At 37.2% G+C, this 15,623-nt stretch overlaps 1 protein-coding gene across 1 annotated transcript; it reads right to left on the minus strand.

The window, feature by feature from the left end:
* Nucleotides 1-221: 221 nt before the first annotated feature.
* Nucleotides 222-14,659, minus strand: LOC122133971 (transmembrane protein 145-like). Its single transcript, XM_019119241.2, has 15 exons — nucleotides 14,399-14,659; nucleotides 10,537-10,611; nucleotides 9,898-9,975; nucleotides 9,417-9,503; nucleotides 8,908-9,009; nucleotides 7,215-7,299; nucleotides 6,810-6,881; nucleotides 6,540-6,608; nucleotides 6,191-6,271; nucleotides 5,660-5,738; nucleotides 5,316-5,409; nucleotides 4,389-4,561; nucleotides 3,384-3,504; nucleotides 3,107-3,292; nucleotides 222-2,193 (listed from the first exon to the last, which is right to left on the minus strand). The coding sequence occupies exons 1-15, from the start codon at nucleotides 14,492-14,494 to the stop codon at nucleotides 1,960-1,962; spliced, it is 1,632 nt and encodes a 543-aa protein (XP_018974786.1). The 5' UTR covers nucleotides 14,495-14,659; the 3' UTR covers nucleotides 222-1,959.
* Between the last annotated feature and the right edge of the window lie 964 nt (nucleotides 14,660-15,623).

A 15,623-nucleotide genomic window follows, 5' to 3' on the forward strand; every position in this document is an offset into this window, starting at 1 on the left:
AATGGTCAAAGTGAATTTTTGAAAATACAAATATTCCATATCTCCCAGCTAATGAGATTATTTTTGATTCTGGACACATTACAAAATAATTAAAATAATTGTGTATAGTATGTTACACAGCAGAACAATGAGAATGATTTGTTCTGCAGTTGATTGTACTTTAGAGTTACTGCAGATCCCTTTATTACTAATCAAACTGCAAAATGAAACACATAAAGCCATTGTAGTAAAACAGACCATTTTAATTTGGCAAAAAGGATATGCACTGCCAAGTCATTTGACACTATTAAAATGCATTCAGTATGAACAGTGCAACAGAAATGTGCTTAACGGAATCTTTCTGTGCTCCCCAATGTGATGTGCTACTATCTATCATATATTCAAAAAGTGTGCTATCTCTTCTCTTCTAGGTGTGCACACACACTTAGGAGATGGAAAAAATCATGGTAAAGCCTTGTAAGATCACATTTTCTGTTGGCTTCCAGACAGAACAAGTTCAGTATTTATTAAACAAATGGCTTAAGCCCCAAAGCACATCCATTAATACAAAAAAAATCAAACCATGGGAACCTATATTTAATGATTCTTCAAGTATGGGTCTTGTCTTAAAAAGAAATTGAATATAAATGTCATTAATATGTAGAGTTATAGGATTACATTTAAAGCAGGTCAATTTCAGATGAAGATTATATAGGATATGGTGATATATAACACAAACTTGACCCACAAAAAAATACAGCAGTGATAATGAATATTTTACAGATAAAACCTTCAGATTTTACCTGTATATCTTTCTTTCACTGCATTATGGTTGCATTTTCAAGGGTCTCTGATGTTAATGAAATCAGTGTTTAAAAACAGTAAAGTGCTCCATGCAGTCAATACAAAGTGTTTCTGTAGGAGTATATTTTCAACATCCACTCAAGTAAACAAACCTTATGATAACCCCAGCAGACTGAATGAATCTACTTTCTACTCACTGACAGAATAAAAATCTCCATATCCACTGAAGACCGATGTGAGTGTTATTAAATATACACATATGTAACAAAGTTTGCAGAAATTGAATCTGAACTCAGAACTGTTCAAAGAGTTTTTGAACTCCACACACCCCTGCATGAAATGGACAACACAGAAAGACTGGGATAAAGATAAACATGTCATCATTCATCATCTGCTTTCCATAAATATTCTCTACATACTATGACTGTAAACAGTGTGTACTGCATACAAAATAAGACTGCTAGATGTGAAAACGAGGCACACCCAAAATTGCATTGAATATATCAGAATGTAGACAAAGCACAAACATGCATGGTTTACAAATACTAGTTGTTCCACAGTCAACTTGCCTTTGCAGTTTAATACCAGTTTGCAAAGTCTCTAGCTGTATTCAATGTGAATAAAAATATATAAACCCTAAATTATCTTTACAGACAAAATGTGTACATACATTCTCAAAAAACATTTAAAAAAAATGTAATGAGGGAGATGAATACTTGGTTCTGTTGCATTAAAATGGCATGGAAATACAAATATTAACGGCACCACTTGAAATAAACGAACCATTAAAAAATGTAATGTACTCACTGTACTGTTACTGTACATCGCTAGCCTACTGCCACATTAAGCTTGAAATATCTATACTATAGATTCACCATCGTCTCCTGTCACTATTGCACTGCTTGTATATTATCTCTCTCCAGTGACACTGAATTATTTATTGCTTCTTATTTTTTAGGAGCTGTGTGACCAGGTTATGCCCCACTCTCTCTTGACGTTCTGCAGCTTGCATTTCTCTTTACAAATTCAAAGATATAGATGTTTGGTAACTTTTTTTGAAAATGGCTTTACTTTTTCACGCTTGCCTTAACCTAATCTATTGAAATATTGAATTCTTTTCTACCTCATAGATGTTTGAAGGTAGTTTCCGCATGGCCCGTTCCTCTGTGGCCTGCTCTAGGCATTGGAGCCCATTCCCGTGGCCCTTTGCATACTGAAATACTCGGTGAAGTGGGACGTTAATCTAGGAGGAGGGGGAGAGTGTGCAGAGCTGCGTGGTGGTATGGGAGGAGGAAGAGGGGTGAATGTAGACGACAGGTCTGCCATTGTGGTGATGATCTTGTGCTCGCTGTTCCTTGGCACTTCCTGTCCCTTCCGAGCCACTGTCTCCTCTATCGTCTTTACAGGGTCCTCAATAGGGAAACATGACATGGACTATATGAAGTAACACTATATGAAAGTACACTCTTAAATCAACAGCTCACCCAAAAATGAAAATTTGCTGAAAAATACCATGAAGCCAATCAGTATTTAGATGAGTTTGTATCTTGTTTTTTATTTTTTTTGAAAACTGATTTGGAGAACTTTAGAATTGCATCACTTGCTCACCAACGGATCCTCTGCAGTGAATGGGTGCCGTCAGAATGAGAGTCCACACAGCTGATAAAAACATCACAATAATCCAGAAGTACCCAAAACGACTCCAGTCCATCAATTAACGTTGTGTTAGAAAAAAAAAACACAACATAATAATGGATAAATCCATTATTAAAACATTTTTCCATTAAACCAATTGTTCCGGCCAAAATAACATTTTGTTTTCACTTGTCAAGTGACAAAGTCCATCCCCTGTTATCCTCTTGCATCAGAATCTACCAGCATAGTTTTGGACTGTTTTCATTTGTAAATATTGCTAGATTTGAGCATATTTCTTTCTTGATTCAGATGAGACAACTTTTTTACTTGAGAAAGCAATATTATGGATTTTAGCCAGAAGCAACGGTCTGAAGTTAAAAATGACCTAAAGATTGGTTTGTTTATTACAAACATGCAGCTTAACAAGATGTTAATTAGTGGACTGGAGTTATGTGGATAATTGTGATGTTTTTATCAGCTGTTTGAACTCTCACTTTAATGGCACCCATTTAATGCAGTGGATCCAATGGTGAGGAAGTGATGTAATGTAAATTTTGATTATGAATTTCTCCAAATCCTTCCAATGGATGTCAAATCTTGGATGGCCTGAGGATTATTTTATCATCAAAATAAGTTCACTTATATTATATTATATTTTTTATTCCCATCGATAACATGTAATACTTACTGAGTGGATGGAGAAGAGCTCTGTGAAGTTTGGCTGAGAGTCTCCCAGGAAGGAGCTATTCCCATAAGCATGATGAGGGAAGCTTTCTGCCCCCATGCCTTTAGGACTGGAGAGAAGGATTCCGATCTGTGACGTCCGCACGTGGTAGGGAAAGTTCTTATTGGCTGCTGATGGACGCGTGATGGCCTAGAATGACAGGGTGTTTTATCATATTACTTGCTTAAATAAATAAATAAACAATAAACAACAGCAACAAAAAATAAAATAAAAATCACACCAGGAAGACAACATGGGCGTAGAGATGGATGCCGAGTTGGATGCCGTTCACAATCTTTTCCCTGGCCCAGCGTGAGATGCCAAAGTTGGCAATCAGAGCCATGACTGGCACAGCAAAAAACCTATAGGTGAAAAAAGTAATGGGTAAAAAGAAACAGGCTTTATTCTGTCAGTCTTCTTTACAGCTTTACAAAGGCTGTGGAGAGCGTTGAGCCAAAGCAGAGAAAACAGTTTCAATCTAGTCTCATGAAAAGACTAATTTAAAAAGTTTAAAAAGTGTTTTTCTTTGAGTTCACGTTTCCAATGATTCAAACCCATGCCTTTGGTATAAGGAGTGTTACTCTCAGACACCTTACAAGAGGTGTTGAATAACCTTTTTAACCTAAAAATGTTCTTGCCAGAGCTAAATTTTGTATTTATAATAAATTTGACTATTTTGTATGATGAAAACATATTGTACAATAAGTGGCATTTAGGGACCTATTAAAGTTGCGATGAAATAAAAGTAGCGTCACATATTTTGTTTCTGTATTGTAAATTAAAAAGAACAAAATGTAGGAAAGGGACTTTTTTTATTGTTGTTTTGATTGTAAGAAAGAGGTAGGGTTTAAGTGTACTATATAATTGGAGAAATTTGGCATACATCACTAAAATATTGAGTTGACAACATTTTGAATAAAAAAGTACCAAAAATAAATCAATAAATAAATCAACTTGAACATTCACAGATTAATAAATAAGATAAATAACACACATTTAGAAATTAACACACATGCTTAATGAAATGGGAGTAAAAGTGCTTTTACCGCTCTTGCATGTGGAAACAGATAAACTATCAAAACAGTAGGTTTGAAACTATTTATGTTCCCTCTTGCACATTAATGTTTTTTTTAATCAAAAAAAAGCAATGGAAAAATATAATAATATAAGCTTCTGCTTTTGTATGTTCATAGCTACATTTATTTTATATTCTATATGTTTATGTTAACCTTATGGCAAAACTCACCATAGAGTGTATGCAGTGAAGAAGGGGATGTAGAAAGGTTGTTTTTCAGGGTGGTGTTTGAGGGACACCAGCACAGCGTAGCTGAACCATACGTAGGCAAGCAGCTGCAAACCCATTAGACCGTACCCTGCAGGGCTGTCATACGCATACAGCACCTCGCCTGGATCAAAGAACTACAAACACACACGCAGTGGGAGTGGGAACAGGGAAATCACCGCCCTTGGCAAACCATCTGTATGATTGATGGTTTTAAATCCGACCATGGCACAATCTGTTAGGCTGCATAAGTGGAAACTGGCAGAACATTCCTCAAATCCAAACATCTAAAGCTGCATTAGAGCAAAAGGTAACACTGACACAAGATGCAACAGGAGCTCTTCAATAATATTGCAAGAGCTGATCTGGGTCATTCTCTCTCTCTCTCTCTCTCTCTCTCTCTCTCTCTCTCTCTCTCTCTCTCTCTCTCTCTCTCTCTCTCTCTCTCTCTATCTGTCTGTCTGCCGGGTTCCATTGCTCATGCTGAGTAACTTCATCTCACAGCCTTACATTATGTATAGAGTGAGTAGCTCTCGGGTGCAGCATGAGAAACTGCAGCTGATATTGCTCAAAGATGACAAGTCCTCAATCACGATGAGTTTTTCCAATCATGAGTCATCATTTCAACTAAATTCATTGTAGCAAATTATATTCACATTTTTTATCTTAATATATCACATCATCCCTCAGAAATCAATCTAATGTGCTGATTTGGTACTCAAGAAATATTTCTTATTTAAAAAACAAAAAAATTGAAACAGCACTTATTTGAAATAGAATTACCCTTACAGAAAACTATATTTTTTTACAGAAAAAAAAAAACTTATTGGCCCCAAACTATGAATATTCATCTTATTGTAAAAGAAAAATGTTAAGACAATCAGATCTTACTTCTGCTTCATATATGAAGAGGATGATGTACGTGATGGTGTATATTGTCATATAAATCGATAGTTTCACAGAGCCACTGTGACTTATTCTTGCCCTGGAAATCAAAAAGAGAGAAGCATTATCACTACTGTATGTCATCTCCATTGAAAACATGGGTCAAAAGACATTTGTCAGATGCTGGATCACCTGCATACGTAAAGAACATCAGCATCAAAAGTAAGCTCATCCTTGAATTCAGTACATACTTGAATTTGGAAACAGATTTATCTCGACATCTGGGTCACATTAGAGTGATTAACCTTGTAAGTCATTACGCACGTTATGTGAGATGTAAAGCCTCCTACCTGGTGACTGTGAATCCCTTCCCCAGGAGAATCAGCATGAGCAAGAAAATCAGGAAGCTCACAGAAAAGAGTAATTTCCCTGGGTAGAGGACAAGAGCCACAGAGAGTTACATATGTGACCACAAGTAGGTTGCGAATCAGGTCAGCATTTAAGAAAGAATCCAGTCACAAGCACACAAATGTGTGACGCTAAAATCCAGTATGTTTAGATACTGTATCGTAATACTGTTTAGCACAATATCATGATACAATATTTGTGGTTCCATCAAATATTTTTTACAAAACCCTTTTCCTTGAAATAGAGGAAGATGTCTATAGAAAAAGATTGGATTAGAGAGAAGAAGAATAATTTCAACTTTATATGTTATAAGTTGTGTAAAAATATCAAGATAATGTACAGTCAGCTGGTTATTATAAATTAAAATAAATTAAACCTTCAGAATGATGCAAGAAGACCATCCAATCAGGGTTTATTTTGCGATAATGAGCATCTGACTATATTTTATCCTTTACATACAGAGTTTTTCTCACCTAATATCTTGAGGCTGCCATTCCCAACACCATCTCTGGCATAAAGGCCCCAGTAAATGCAAAAGAAAAGCAGGCTTAAGACTGAGAGAAAGAAATCAGAAAGTAAAAGAAAGGATGCCAGAGATAAGAGAGAAGAGAGAGAGAGGGAGAGAGAGAGAGATAAGTCACAGTGGCAGCCGTGAGAGTATAGAGGAAGAAGTTGAATGTGGAGAGGAGATAAGGATGAAAGAAAGAAGGGATGACACAAGAGATATTGTTATGCATCCAGCAGTGTTGCAAAGCCTATAGTGACATTAAAAAGTGTGTGCTTGTGTTTATCTATATGAGTGTGTGCAGTGGCCTTACTCACCCTCCACTCCAGCCGCAGTCATAAACATCTTATAGGTTGTATGGAGAAGCTGTCTTCCCTTTAAATTATCTAAGAGTCATACAGAAGAAGAGATTCAGGGGAAATGAATAACTAATGCAGAGAGACTAAGAAAAAAGAATTTTATAGTATCTGTATGTTCGTTTATCTGGCTACAAATATCCTTTAATTTAACACTGAATAATAAGACTTGCAAATTACTGAGACCAACACATCTGAGGTCTTTTATACCTCAAGGACATGGAAACTCACAAGCAAAATAACAAGACAGTGTAAACACAGTTGCGAAAATAACCAAAAACGTGATGTCTGTCTCCAGGATGCCTGAAATGCATAAACAGAAGAAAAGCAGAACAGTATTTAGTCACAGTCTATTCTATTAAATAGAATAATGAACATGGCAAAATTATTAGCAAAACTAAAAGACAAGTCAATTAAATCTTTATCTATTCCAGTTATTTTAAATTGTAATAATATTTTACAATATTACAGTTTTTACTGTATTTTATTTGGTGAGCATAAAAGACTTCTTTTAAAAACATTGAAATATTGTACTGACCCCACACTTTTGAAGGGTAGTATATATATAATGGATATATTTTGTCATGCTTTCACATAATACAAAATAAATTCCTCCCACTTTCAGTCATGTCTCACCAAACTCATCTGCAGAGAAATGCTGGGTCCAGAAGGACTGTCCATTGGTCAATGTCATTTCATATTCCAGCTGCAGCCCATCTCCCTGTTGTTGCATGGCGAAAGAGAAAACAGAGAGAAAAAAGTGAGTGGGGAGGTTCAGAGACCATATAAACACTGAGTGCACAAACAGATCTTTGGGCTATAAAAGACTTCAAAGCAGCACAGTTTCTAGCCGTTGAGAGGATTTCGGCTCAGCTTAATAAAAGAGAAACACTTTCATTTCACTTGGCAGGAAAAAACCCATTCCCTCTCCCGCACTCCAAAAAGGTGAGGAGCATGAAGCATGCCCTATCACCAAATCAATGTGGCCAGAGATGGAGAGGAAAGATAGAGAGAGAGCAGGACAAAGATATAGAGCTGGAGAGGGACAGAGAAAAGACGAAGATACGAAGAGAATGAACATGAAAGGCTGAAGTGAGTAATCAAATGACTGTACCAGAAGTTACGAGACACAGAGGTACTGTATAAGACAGGCCAGTGAGAAAGGAGGCATGAGATAGCATCCCCTTGGGGACTGTGCTTAGAGACGATGCTTTACTTCATTCCAGCAGGATTTAGCATTACATCCATCAGTCTGCCTCCATCCATGAAACATCCCTTTACATTTTGCCCCCATTTATCTGGATAAAATCCTTTCACATTGTGTACTTCTCCAACACTACATGTGCATCATCACTTCAAGCAGCTACAGCAAGAATCTCTCACTGCCTCCTGAAGATGGTCCAATCCAGAACTGAACATCTTTTTTTTTTTTTTTTTTAACTTGAGTGCATTTGGAGTGTACAGTAAAGTCATAGTCACAATCAAGTATGAACATGTCAAAAAAACATATATTGTAGATGTATCATAGAATGTCTTTTCCTGCATATCTTTCCTTATCTGTTGCAATGTCAAAATGATCTGTTTCTGTATTTGGATACAGATCTGTATTTTTTATGTAAAAAGACCATTTTTCATGTAATTCTACTCGATTTACACTATTATAGCATTTATTAATATTTTAAATTGGCTGCTTTCTGTTTTAATTTTAGTTAGTTTTTTTTCGATTCGTTTTTTATCTTTCTATATAGCTTTATTTATTATTATTTCAGTTTCAGTTTTAGTCATTTGAGTACTTCTTCAACTTAGATTTATTTTATTTTACTTAGTTGCCAAGGCAACATTTAAGTTTTTCATCTAATATGTATATTTATTTTATTTCAGCTTTATTTCAATCAACGAAAACACGTTTTAATAGTTTTAGTCAACACTAACAACACTGCTCAGAATGTTTAAAACATTACCATAAACATTTTAAAATACAAAGCATGTGTATGCTATAGTATCTTATTTTAATGTTTGAATTTCTGAGAAGCTCACTGTAAAAGGAAAGGGCAAAATGGGCACATTTTGGGCACATCAAACCGATTTAAATGTCACACAATTCTCATTTTCATTCACAAGATGCAACTTTAATCAGAGGCTTCACAGAATAACCATTATGTTGTTTGATATGTTCATTAAAACTTTAGTTTTTTTCCTTGTAATTCTGTATATTTCGGTACATTAAGTTATTCATTCTGTGGTCATTAATCATGCCTTCCTGAATACAGTAGTCTGCCTCAGGCACCTTCCTAGTCCCTAGTATATTGTTTACAGTATCACCACTCACCCCACACTTGCTGAGCGCAATGTACCACCATCTCTCTCTGACAGAACGAAAACTTCGACCTCCTACACAATTCAGCATCTCTTCATTACCTTCGCCTTCCACCTGACAGAAGCGGACACAAAAACATGTGATTTTAAAGAGAAGCAACTCTTCATTGTGTAACAGTTCATCACTGATTCAACAGAGAATGGTTATTATTTATTGTTGATGAGAGTAATTTCTTTCCTTGTTCTATCCCAGTTCAATATGCAGAGACACAATTGTGCCATTAATCAAAATATGTAAATACTGAGGTATGTTTAATTATGTTTGTTTGAATTAGCTCAACCAATGGCAGACAGGGAATGTGTTTGGGAAACCAGTTTGAAAACAATTATTTTTGGCGATGCCAGTGGTGCAGAACAGCAATTTAACTGTTATACTGTAACCATACTACTTCAAGCCTAAAGGACACACACACACACACGCAAGCAAGCACACAGACTATATATAAATAGCATTTTTCTTACCATACAGCCAGACCAGGTGTAGCGGGTGGTCAGGTTGATGACCTGGTTATTTTCAGGCCTCAATACTGACTCTTTCTGGTAGCAATCCTGTAGAGCCACATAAACCATCCATTAACACACATGCTCTCCATGGGATTTCAAACACCCTGTAACAATAACAAAAGCTGAAAAGCAACGGCTTCCTACAAGCACTTTTTCATAGAGTCCCGCAATGCAGATCCTGCATCGAGGAGGGAGAAAATGTGCTGTTTTTAAATACGCACATGCACTGACACTCATGTTTTTTGGAGACCGGATTTGGACTTTTAATCCACAGAACACTGCTGACATTTCTTCTTTAATCCTCATACTTTCTACTGATGCATAGCGCACACATTCATGCTCGTGCTCTCTGTTTGTTCACGCGCACACATGCAGTCTGTCAGTACACTCAATATTTTCACACACACACAAACACAAAGTCTGTCAGTATGTGTCTCACCTTGTCCGGCCTCTTGTACACAGCTGGCCACTGAGAGCTTTCATCAAAGTAGAGCAATATGTTCTGACAGCATCGGGACTTTCCGTGAAAAACAGGAATAGAGGGAGGGACAGAAAGACAGGATAGACGGATGGATAGATAGAGAGAGGGGGAGAGATTAATACTTGAACTGTCTATGCCATCTAGAAACTTAAAAGATGTATTGGATCTATATAGAGAATGACTGACAGATAAAGAGAGAAGAAAGACAGTCTGACAACATAATCTAATTGTCAAACTTTGTTGTTGTTTACAGTGTTCTTGTTTTGTTTGTAACATTATTGTAAGGAGTTACCCAAAAAATTTATTTGTAATTAAAACAACAAAACCCAATTAAGATTTTAGGCAAATATTATACTGATGTAATGTGGAGAAATACTGATATATAGAGATGCATAATATTATAATTATAGTCAAATCAATTGTCAATTATTATTTTTATGTAATAGGCAATAATAATAATAATAAATCAACCAGTAACTGATGATACTGATAAGTGTGCTACTGATATATTATGGATCCATAAAAATATTGAAGATTTGGTACAACATCAGTAATCTGGACTTGAGTAAAAATTCAAATACAGGTCTTTAGTCTTACCTTGGGGTATCGGAACTTGAAGTTCAACCGGCCGAAATCAGTCAGGAAGCAAAACCTTGTGAGGAAAACCCAGTCCTGTGGAAAAGAGAGGAGGGTGACAGAAAGGAATCAAATAGTTATGTCGTGGCTGTGTCTGGATGGTAACCTTCATTCTGAGGACAGTCTCGTGGGATTCACTAGCGACATTCATGCGCTGTTTATTTGGAGTCCCGCAGCAAGCATACCCCTACCCGCACCCGCGCTAGCAGCAAAAACGAATCTCATGAAACTTTCACAGAATGGCTTCACCGTCCAGACATGACATCATTTAGCAGACAAAGCACCTTACAGTACATTTATTATAAGCACATTTCCCCTGGAGCTTCCTCAATGACACAATAGTGATGGCTCAGAACATGCTGGGACTGAATCAGTAATATTCTGCTTCCAAGTCCTGAACTGTACACCACAAAAATTCATAAAACCAAACGTATCTCCTATAAATCTGATATAATGCACTGATAACACATATACTGTAACAGTTGAATGGGTAATAAGTTCCTGCAGTTTTCAGGGCTTCAGTCTGGTCTCATCTCACATACTCTCTTGAACTTAGGCTGACAGACACACGCAGTCAGTGAAGTGTAAAATGGCACTAAGTGCGCTCCAGCTTTCAGCCCCTTGTCCATATTAACTTCTCCCTTCAGTATCTACTGTTGGTGGTTTCCATAACAGCAGGTTTCCTTGACAATACAGACACCAGGCCTAAGACTCTCTGACCCAGGACTGAGCCCAAATAACCATTAAGAGCCAGGCTTCACATGACCGAGCTCCTGAAAGACCGCCTTGTCTCTCTAAAACAGAAGCACATGTAAAACAGCACCTATGGTCAAAACACCCACTCAAAAAAATCTCAGTACTATTGTCATGGCAACGGACACATAATGCACTTTTGCTGCTACTATAGAAACCAGAAGAGGCCCGACTCTGTCTAAACCCCCTTATATCATGAACGACTGTCCTCAAATCCCAGTTTTTAAAACCAAAGGACTTCACAACATTGTTTTTCTTTCTTTCCGACCTTATTCACATTCCCATCAGTCACGTTTCCCATGTGTTTGCACAGCCAAATCTATTTTTTTTATTTTTTATCACTCTCTCTTTTATCTCATGAACATTGGTTGAGGTGGTGAAATATACAGGGTTCAAAAAAAAAATCTGAATTATACTGAGGCATTTAAAGTGGAAGTGTATTGGAGCCAGAAAAGAAAACTATTTTAAAAGTATAGCCACTAGAGTGCTTGATATTAGAGTAAAAAATGCTTACCAACCTTTTCTTCAGTATGTAGAGTTATGTCCAGTTTACTACTGCTATTGAATTCACTCATGTAGATTTTTATGCAAAGAAAATGGAAGCTTTTAGGACATAAAAAGTTATTTCAAGCAGTTTTTATAGGCTGTGTTATACATTTATGCATAAATGTATTGTTCCTTTATTTTCTTGTATTTCCTTCATGTTCATTAAATCAATGTGATGAAATAAGTGCTGCAATAACTTTATGCATCACAGTAATTCTCACAGTTTGCTTCAGACCAATATTTACTTTTTGCACTGTGTCTGTTGAATAATAGCCAGTGGTTCCCATAAGACACAACACAATCAAACTCACCCAACAGCCATAAACATGAAGAATGTGAAGTTCATATTCTATATAAAGTTATATCCAAATTTACTATTATGTAGCTATGACCATGTAATGTTATAATGAATGTAAAAATTATGATTTAAACAGTTTTAAAGTTCCAGTAATACACAATATAACACAATTAATGTAAGTGGCTTTTGTTAAAAATGACTTCATATTTCTTCTTTTAAATGAAAATGAGTCCAAACTATTTAATTTTTTATTTTTTTGTGATCAACATCACGCCACAAATGCTGCTGACTGAGCTTGATTTGTATTGAAAGTGAAGATTGAGACAACTGTGTATTTGTTGACGAGGGTAAACTCATACTCATATAGTGGCTGGCTGCACAACAGAATGTGTATGTTGTGGTGCAGAATGGGCAATAAAAAGTGTCACTATTAATCCCTGCCATCTGTCTTTTCCCCCCTACAGATACTGCATTGTAATACAAAGTCATTGAATCGGCCAAAGGTTGGGTGAGAGACACTGCACACAGACACTCATTAATCAAGCACTATACCCAGATGCAGTATCCGGTCACTTCAGCGAATCAGTGGTGGCCTCACCTCTCACTGTCTTTCCGGATCTCTGTCCGCTCGCTAAGCCTCATTAAGAATTAATTACCTATCAACCAGTCATGTCAACCCAGTTCCACTGGGCTTTTAAATGATTCATCACTTAAGTTACACAATAGTGCCCTGCATAAATACACTCACATGCGCTGACACACATATACACTAACACACACACAGCACGCTGACCTGAATGCCTCTAGAAAGAGTCTTATATGCCTGGAGCAGTGTTAGTTACCCACAGGGGGTTACCTGCACAACCCTCTGGCCAGACTCGATTTAGAGGAAGAAGTGCATATGCACACACACACACACACACACACACACACACACACACACACACACACACACACACACACACATACAATACATACATACACATATAGTCAACTTAAACGCAAACTAAAATTGAAACCATAAAAAAATACATGATGAGGGAAAGAGCGCCCGATGATTCACACAACCAGACATCTTTAACTTAACACAACCTCCCAGTAACAGTAACGTATAAAGTGTGTTTATGTGTGAATGTGTGCATGGCAGTGTAAATGAATGACCTTGTAAGGAAATAAACAGAAGTGAGATTAATGGACTGTTTAGCCATCTCATATAGGGACCCAAAATAGAGCAGGATCAGCACTTGAATAAAAGCAGGAACAGGTTGTTGTAACATTATCCACAGCAAATAGACGGCAGGACTCATATACAACTGCCAACTTTAATTGGAAGAGATGAACACATACTTTATCATAATTCAATCAATTACCTCATTTCATAACCTCAACATCAGTGAAATAAGGGGGGGAAAGCTGTCTACTACTAGTACTAAAAGTCATTTTAAGCAGTCCTTTATAGGCTGACTATGCTTTTTGAAATGGAATTCCCTAATTTCTTTGTATTTCCCCCATTTTTGTTCATTAAATCCATCTGATGAATTAAGTGCTGCAATAACTTCTTGCAGCTAGATCATTCCCATTGTTTGCTTCAGGCCAATATTTACTTTGTGTCTATCAAAAAACAACCAGTGTTTTCCTTAAGGCCCAACAGCTTTTAAAATGAAGAAAATGACGTGCGCCAAATAAAGACACTTCAGCGGCAATATATGACTCTAACTGTCTATGTCCAAGTGAATTTTGTGCACCGAGTTGTCCACGCATATTATCACACATCATCACAAAGCACAGCTAAGCAACCCTAAATCTGTTTGGACACCAGCATGCGATAACTGCAATTCCACAATGCTGTAATGACAGCGATGCATGATTATACACAGAAGAGGATCTTCGACACACACACACACACACACACACACACACACCTGTAATAGCTGATGGGAGGGTGCAAATTGGTTGTAGGTAATACGCCTTTAAAATGTGTTTTTCGTGCCTGGAGGACGAATTAAGCTTTCTATGGCTCAATAGCGGCGAGTGTAATGATTTTGGCAAAGCATATTAAAGCATCATCAGGCTTCCAGATGCGCGCGAACGCAGAGGCGTGAATAGGCTACACACTTGCCATAAGAGCCCATTAACAACAGCCACCAGGAGATGCGCAGCAAGAACCCCGGAAAACTCAGAACCATTACCAGCACAACAGTAATAAAACGTAAACACTATACTCACCTCTTTTGTGTTGACGATTCCTCTGACATATTTCCCCAAAACCGAGCCGACACATAACATACTGGACACCACGGCAAGTCCTAATACTTTCTCCATCTTCACCTGTCCACCGTAGCGTTTCTGCGCTCTCCTCCCGATACTGTGTGAGCAGGAAAGCTAGCGGAGATCTGACTCGTGTGGCTGACAGACGCGCGTCCTCGTTCTTCGCCTCAAACGCAAGTATCCCCAGAATTTTCTCCGGGAGCGCGCATAACATCGCACGCGCTCTGCTAAGAAAGCGTGAAAAAGCGCGCGGCCGATATTTTATTGCGACATATCGTTACACAAAAAGGCACATTTTTATCATTTTAACCCCTTCCTTTACAGTTTTAATTCGTCTTATTAGTCATGTTTTTTTGCGTTCTTTAGCCCGGCACACTACAAAAGGTAGGCCAAACACAGAGATGCAGAGAAAATATTTATTCAAATATAAATCAACACAGCTGCAGAAAATACTCTCACTGTAACATTTCCACAGTCCTCACAAATCTCTAAAATACTCGGTCAAAAAAAAAAAAAAATACCCTAAATGTAATTATGGTCTCATGCAACATTCCAAATACACAGGTTTGCACTTACGGTGTCTTTACATGAGGAATAATAACAAGAATACCAATAATAATAGCCTAGTAATTATTATTACTATTACTAATATAATACTATAACTATTATTGCAATTATAATCATAATAATTGTAATAATGAATAGTTATTATTATTAAAAAATAATCACATAATCATAAAGAAAACAACTCTCAGTGCTCAAATGTCTGTGAGGGCAAGCTGAAAGCTCCCTCACGTGCCACCCTGCTGCTGTTTACACTTAACTAAAGTGCTTATTTGCTCATATTGTCCTGAAAACATCAGGTCTGACTGAATGCGAAAAGTTTGCCTTAGGACATACAGTGGAGGCCTTCAGGATTTTGTATCACTCAATGACGGCAGTGAAAATGAGGAGAGAATAGACATCAGCACCCTCGCAAATGATACTGCAGTGGTCATTACATCCTGCACTTAAAGTGCATAACATCACCGTCTGTGAACTTCAAGAGGACAGGAGCTCAAAACCACTTGCAGCAAATCCATTCTGACACAACAAAACACCAACCTACTGATTAAAACTCCAAGTCAGTGACAGATTGACTATTAGTCTTGAGAACAGATGTAAAATGCAATGACACGACTCA

The sequence above is a fragment of the Cyprinus carpio genome, chromosome A16 (assembly GCF_018340385.1).
Source record: "Cyprinus carpio isolate SPL01 chromosome A16, ASM1834038v1, whole genome shotgun sequence".
In the NCBI taxonomy this organism is placed as follows: domain Eukaryota; kingdom Metazoa; phylum Chordata; class Actinopteri; order Cypriniformes; family Cyprinidae; genus Cyprinus; species Cyprinus carpio.